This window comes from Physeter macrocephalus, chromosome 8 (genome assembly GCF_002837175.3).
Source record: "Physeter macrocephalus isolate SW-GA chromosome 8, ASM283717v5, whole genome shotgun sequence".
Taxonomy (NCBI): domain Eukaryota; kingdom Metazoa; phylum Chordata; class Mammalia; order Artiodactyla; family Physeteridae; genus Physeter; species Physeter macrocephalus.
This window is the reverse complement of record NC_041221.1, coordinates 75,891,045-75,897,639: the sequence shown is the minus strand read 5'-3', so window position 1 is coordinate 75,897,639 and position 6,595 is coordinate 75,891,045. Positions and strand designations below refer to the sequence as shown.

Here is a 6,595-nt window from a genome sequence, read left to right as displayed (position 1 = left end):
AAAAAAAAAAAAAAAAAAAAAAAAGTTAAGATAGTGATTTTATGTATATTTTACCACAATTTTTAAAAAAAATTTTTAAGGGAAATTAAAGCTGCCAGCGGCTTTGAGATGTGAGTTAGGTGCTGGCTTGTCCCAAATAAGGAAAATCTTGGCTCTGGATATTAAAACTCTAACAGAAAACTCAAAGGGTTCTGGCGCAGTGGTGTGCAAGGTATGTGGGTTGATTTAGCTTTTTAGGAACTGAGGGTGCAAAGCTATTTGTTCATTAAAAAAATGAGTAACTAGCATGTGATAGATCTTGTTCTAGAAGCTGAGGAAGCAGCCGTGTACCAAACAGACAGAACTCTGCCTGCAAAATGCATAGTGTTTCAAAGCAGGGTTTGAGATAGAAATTGGGCTCTTCAGGAGACAGGAGCCACGAGAATCTGAACAAACTTGTGTGTTCCCCAGAGCTTCTGGAACACCCTATCATGCTTTTACCCTGACGTAGATACTGCCCCTCCTGAGTTCCTACAATGCTCACCTGAATGCTTTCAAGTCTTAGCCATAAGGGCTGTTTTATTTTTTTTTAACATCTTTATTGGAGTATAATTGCTTTACAATGGTGTGTTACTTTCTGCTTTATAACAAAGTGAATCAGCTATACATATACATATATCCCCATATAGGGCTAATGTTTTATAACCTGCTTCCTAACAATGCAGGGTATAATTAATAGCTGCTTCACACACATGGCACGAATTAGTCAGGCAATCCTCAGATAATCACCTGCACTGCCTTGAGATGCCAGGATTTGTTTTTAAACCATCTCCCAGCTGATTCAAGTTCTGGTTATCTAACCATGGTTAACGTAAGTCTTCCACGCTTTCTTGCCATACTCTTATCACTTCAGCTTATTACCGAGTCCTTATTTTACTAGCAGGATGGCACAGAAGGAAAATCCAATTTTATGAAGTGAGTCCCGAAGCAAATATGGTGTGTTTGTTTTTAAAAGATTTCCTAGTCATGATCTTCCATTAGATGGCCTGCAGGTACTTTTTCCTTCTCAATATCCCAAAGCAACCAACCACCCTGATGTTACTTCTTCATCCAGACTCTAGCCATTCTGACCTGTTAGCAGATTCAACACCAAAGGCTCATTGGAGTATGCATCTAAACTGAGGGTAACAATGTCCCTTTAACGGTACACAACTGAAGGAGAAGAAACCCCTTCTCTGCCATCAACTTCTTGAGCCTCTTCAGCCTAAGCCTAAGCTCCAGGCCTACCTGGGGCCAGCAGGTGTTATTAAACTAGTTTTGCATCTTTCCACCAGCTGCTTGGTGTCCTGCAGGCACAATTAAACTATAATGACCTCTAGGAACAGAGACCAAAATCTGAGGGAGAAAAGGGGTAGTACTGTCAGCACCAAATTACAATCCTTCGGGGCACTGAACACCTTCAGGACAGTCCTACCCACACAGGTCGCAGAGTGAGCCTTACTGAAACATCTCCCCAAGTGCAATCTGTCTTGTACATGGTGCAGTTAGCAAAGCTAGCGTTGTGACACTACACTGTAAATCAACTTTACATCAATTTCATTAAAAAAGCAAAAAAAAAAAACCCCCAAAAGCTAGCACTGTGGGCTCCCTCCTCACTACACAATTCACCCTGTGGCCAACGGGTTTACAGACATGAGGGCTGTGGAAACGTGAGGTGCTAAAGAGCTAAACAAGAAGCTGGGAGAGCAAGCACATAAGCGTTTCTGGCAAACAAAAAGAGAAGCAGATACTGCAGCGAAGCGACCATATCAAAGTAGTTAGGTGAAAATATCCAGCATTTTGCATGGAATAGAGATTTGGGAAGGGAAGGGGAGGTTTGGGCAGTGCTCCAACCTACGGACTTTCTGCCGTCTGAATTGTAACCAGATTTGGGGAGGGGGAGAGATGGCCTATAAATGACAAGCAACTTTGGGGAACCCCTGGTCCCCAAGCTTTAAGCACTCATCTTCCTCTCAGAACTCCCTTCAAATAAACTGCCATTTCCCTCCCTCCTCTCCGTCTACCCCATTCTTCCCTCCGAGGCGAACACGGCCACTGCCTCTGAGCAACGTACTCCTTCCACTCAGTATCCCGCACTCAAAGCAGGGTTCCAGAGCACCCAGGAAGTTCCTTAGGAGGCAGGAGGGGAAGGGGAAGAGCTTGGGTTTCAGTTCGTGTTGGTTCGGGCCGGCTCTGCCATCTTCTAGACCTGTGACTTTGGTGGGGTCACTGGCCGACTCCGAGACTGTTTCCTCCCCTGTCAAATGGAGACTAGAGCGCCAGCGCGGCTGGATGGCTGTGCAGGTGGTAAGAAGCGCTCAGGTGTTCCTCCTCTCCGGCCCTCCCCCCGCCAGCGCCTGCACTGCGTCCCAGGGTGGTCTGTCCCTCCCCGTCCCGGGGTCTCCGGGTCCCCTTCCCGCCCGGCCGCCCGTCGGGCGCACTCACCGCCGAAACGCCTCCTGCAGCAGTGAGCAGGAGGGGCCGGCCTTGGAAGTGGGGCTGTGGCTGAAGACGAAGTTGTCGGGAGAGAGGTGCAGCACGCGCGGGGTGGTCTGCACGGAGAGAGGCATGGGCCAAAGACGCAGGTCCGGCGAGGCGGCGGCGATGGCGGAGGCGCGCAATGCCTGCACCGCCAGCGCCGCCAGCAGCTCCAGCAGCCTGGGGAGCCTCGGCCACCCCAGCCCGCGATGTTCCATGCCTGCTCAGCTGCTCTCTTCCGCGGTCGGCCGGGTATGCCCGAGCCGCCGCCCCGGTACCGGACTTCTCTTCCCCGGCGGGGGAGCAGGGAGTGTGGCGCGCGAACGCGAGACACAGAGTCAGCTGACTGTGTGTTCCGCCCCGGCTCCGCCTCCAGAGCGACCACCGCCCCGCCCCGCCCCGCCCCGCCCCGCCCCAGCTGCCCTCCCCGCCCAGCCCAACCCCGGACTCTTCCAGACGCGGAGCGGGACCCCGGTTTCGTGCTCGCAGCGCTGGCGGTCTCCTTCCGGCTTCTGGACTTAGAGAAACTGCCCAGCACACGCCACGAACACCTAACTTCCCCCACCCCTAACACCAGATAACCGGCTGCTTATTTGCCCCTCAGTCTGGACTTTTCTATAACTGCAGTAAAGCTTTAATTATTAAAGCCTCCCGTCAGAACCCCTCAGGACAGAGTTTTGAACAGATGGGAGGTTAAAAGTTAGGCAGAAGATAGGGACTTCCCTGGTGGTCCAGTGGTTAAGACTCCCCGCTCCCAGTGCAGGGGGCCCGGTTATATCCCTGGTAGGGGGACTAGATCGCACACCCGGCAACTAAGACCTGGCGCAGCCAAATAAATAAATATTTTTTTTTAAAAAAAAAAGGCCGAAGATATTCCGTGAGAGAATGTGCAATATTGAATCTTTCCACTTAGACATAATCTCTGAATTTATAAAGGTGTTTTATGCTTGTCGCCAAAGTCCCATAGTCTACTTTACCTGGGCTTTCTTATTTCTCGTTAGGCGTGTTCCTAGACCTTTCATACCTTTGTTGCTGGTGTTAATATAATCCCTCCTGACCCCTAGTTTCCCCCCAGAAATTAAAAAAGAATGAGGTCGACCTTTAGATATTGGCCTGGAAAGATCTTTCCACATGCTGCTCATACCACTGACCTCACTCCTACCTCAACCAGTGTGGAAACACAGCTAGCTGCCGAAGTCTTCCTTGTAAAGGGTAAACTAAGTCATGTCACTTCTTTACTCAATACATGTCAATGGCTTGTTTCCCATTGTCCCTAGAATAAAATGTATCTCCTACCCCTCCTTCTTACCCTCCTCCTACCATCCCCAGTTTGTCATGGAATGTGAGGTGTAATGATGGAGGAATCTGAACTGGGGGGAAATGAGAAATGTAATGACCGAAGGACTTGATCTGATGTGCGGAGATGAACCAGGGCCTGTCAGAGAACATCTCTTACTTGAGAAGAGATGGCAGTAGCTACCCAGCGCAGGGTTTACTAGGAGGGCACTGCTGCCAGATCTGAATGTTAACCTGCCCTGCTCTCCACATGAAGAAGTCTAGAGAGAGGTGAGGAGTTTGTTTTCTAGGGAAGAGCCAAGTTCTTGGGAGTTACGGACTAGCATTTGGTTTGTTCCCTGCCAGAGTCACCCAGTCTGGTCTGCAGCTTCGGAGGCTGAGAGATTCCAAGAGAACCACACACGAAATGTGAAGTTGACACTGAGTGAGGGTTCACTTCTCACTATAGGACCTGCAGGCAGCTGGCACTCATGGAAATGCTCTGGGAAGTGTGGTGTGGTGTGTGGAGGACCAGAAAATTCAGCTAGAAGCCTTCAGAAGAGCGCTAAACAGGAACTGCTTCCTTTTGTTGAAAATGTGCTGGTTAGAAGAAGGAACCATGGGCTGCCCTGGAGAACTGCCCCATTTGAGCAGGGGGCACGTACCTGCAATGACCTGCACAGGCATGGGGATGAGGGGAGACATGGTGACCCCTTTTGACACTTTATCGTGTCATGGGACCAGAGTGGGTTGGGGTAGAGTACACGGCCTGAGAACAAGCATCACACATACGTTGGGACAGCAGAAGGAACTCAGACAGGAACCTCCAGGAGAACAAACCACATAGACCTCATCAGCCCCGAGTCCCAGCATGAGAAGAGAGGCAGGAGTAACCAGCAGCAAAGGAGGGGTTCCTTCCTGGTTTTACCAAGGTGCCAGACTCCACACGGGCAAGAAAATATTTTCCTAGTGTCCACCAAGGAATCCTCCCATTCCAAAGAGACAGAATCTGAGGACCAGGAAGCAGCTCAGATATCCAGTGGTCCTGAACCTCACTATGCCTCAGGCTCACCTAGGAGCTTAGGAAAAACACTGATGCTGGAACTCAGGCCCAGATCTATTAATTAAGAATCAGCAGGTAGAAGATGAGGGTGATTCTTTTTCTTTTTTTTTCTTCTACAACTTTCTTGACTATAATTGACATCCAATAGACTGCATATATTCAAAGTGTACAGTTTGGTAAGTTTTATGTATGTAACAGTGGAGCCATCACCACAATCAAGATAATGGACATATCCATCACCCCCGAAAGTTTCTCCCTGCCTTCTGCAGTCCCTGCCCCCTGCCCCTGCCCTCTCTACCCTCACCCCACTCCCACCTCACCTCCTGTCCAGACAATTGCTGATTTGCTTTTGTAAACAAAAATTAGCTTGTGTTCTCTAAAATTTTAAAGAAATAGAACCATACAGTATGTTTTCTTCTTTGGTTCTGCTTTTTTACTCAGCATAATTTTTTTTAAGATTCATACATGTTATAGTATTGTTACCAAACCAAATGTGGGTTCACTCGCCCTCACACAGTAAAGCCAATCTACTGACACTGGCCTGTGGTGAAGGAAAGTGCAGCATTTATTGCAGGGCACCAAGCAAGGAGTTCAGGACAGCTAGTGCTCAAAAAACCTGAGCTCCCCAATGGCTTTCAGCAAAGCATTTTTTTAAAGGCAAGCTGAGGGAGGGTCGCAGGGTATGTTATCAACTCTTGCACAATTCTCTGATTGGATGATGGTGAGGTAACAGGGCAATGTCACAGGGGTTAACGTTATGAATCCTCAGGCTCCAGTAGGTCTAGGGGCTATGTGCTCACGGTCATTAAATAGTTAACATCTTCCATTTGGTGGGGGGTTTCGTATCTGTAAAACAACTCAGGAAATGTGCATCAGATACTGTTATCTAGGTAATTCAGAGAGGAGCTAAAGCAGAGGATATGAGGGGAAAGGGTCTGTCCTGGGAAGGCCCCATAGGGTCCTGCTTCATTTCAGTATTTCTCACAGCAGGAGGCTCCTGGGGGCTCAGAGAAGCTATCATTTTAAAAGCCTTCTTGGGCTTCCCTGGTGGCACAATGGTTAAGAATCCACCCGCCAATGCAGGAGACATGGGTTAGAGCCCTAGTCCAGGAAGATCCCACATGCTGCGGAGCAACTAAGCCCATGTGCCACAACTACTGAGCCTGCACTCTAGAGCCCGCGAGTGACAACTACTGAAGCCCGTGTGCGTAGAGCCTGTGCTCTGCAACAATAGAAGCCACCACAATGAGAAGCCCGCGCACCACAACGAAGAGTAGCCCCCGCTCACCACAACCAGAGAAAAGCCTGCATGCAGCAGCAAAGACTCAATGCAACCAAAAATAAACATAAATTAATTAATTAAAAAAAAAAAAAAAGCAGCTCATGGGCAAGGATGTTAAAAAAAAAAAAAAAAGGATTAAAGACCTAAATGTAAGACCGGACACTGTAAAACTCCTAGAGGAAAACATAGGAAGAACACTCTTGGATGTAAATCACAGCAAGATCTTTTTTGACCCACCTACTAGAGTAATGGAAATAAAAACAAAATAACAAATGGGACCTAATGAAACTTAAAAGCTTTTGCACAGCAAAGGAAACCATAAGCAAGACAAAAAGACAACCCTCAGAATGGGAAAAAATATTTGCAAACGAATCAACGGACAAAGGATTAATCTCCAAAATATACAAACAGCCCATGCAGCTCAATATCAAAAAAACAAACAACCTAATCCAAAAATGGGCATAAGACCTAAATAGACA

General features: G+C 48.0%; 1 protein-coding gene across 7 annotated transcripts in view; it reads right to left on the bottom strand.

Moving 5' to 3' along the window:
* HEXB (hexosaminidase subunit beta) overlaps window positions 1-2,818 on the bottom strand; it is a 63,358-nt gene extending 60,540 nt beyond the window's left edge. For 3 of the 7 annotated variants that reach the window (XM_055086616.1, XM_024119210.3, XM_028492978.2), the window contains exon 1: window positions 2,464-2,818. In XM_055086616.1, coding sequence (XP_054942591.1) covers window positions 2,464-2,714 — 251 coding nt within the window. In that variant the 5' untranslated portion in view covers window positions 2,715-2,818. The remainder of the gene's footprint in view (window positions 1-2,463) is intronic. The other 4 variants (XM_024119215.3, XM_028492979.2, XM_024119214.3 and 1 more) reach the window with 2 other exon arrangements.
* Window positions 2,819-6,595: the final 3,777 nt, after the last annotated feature.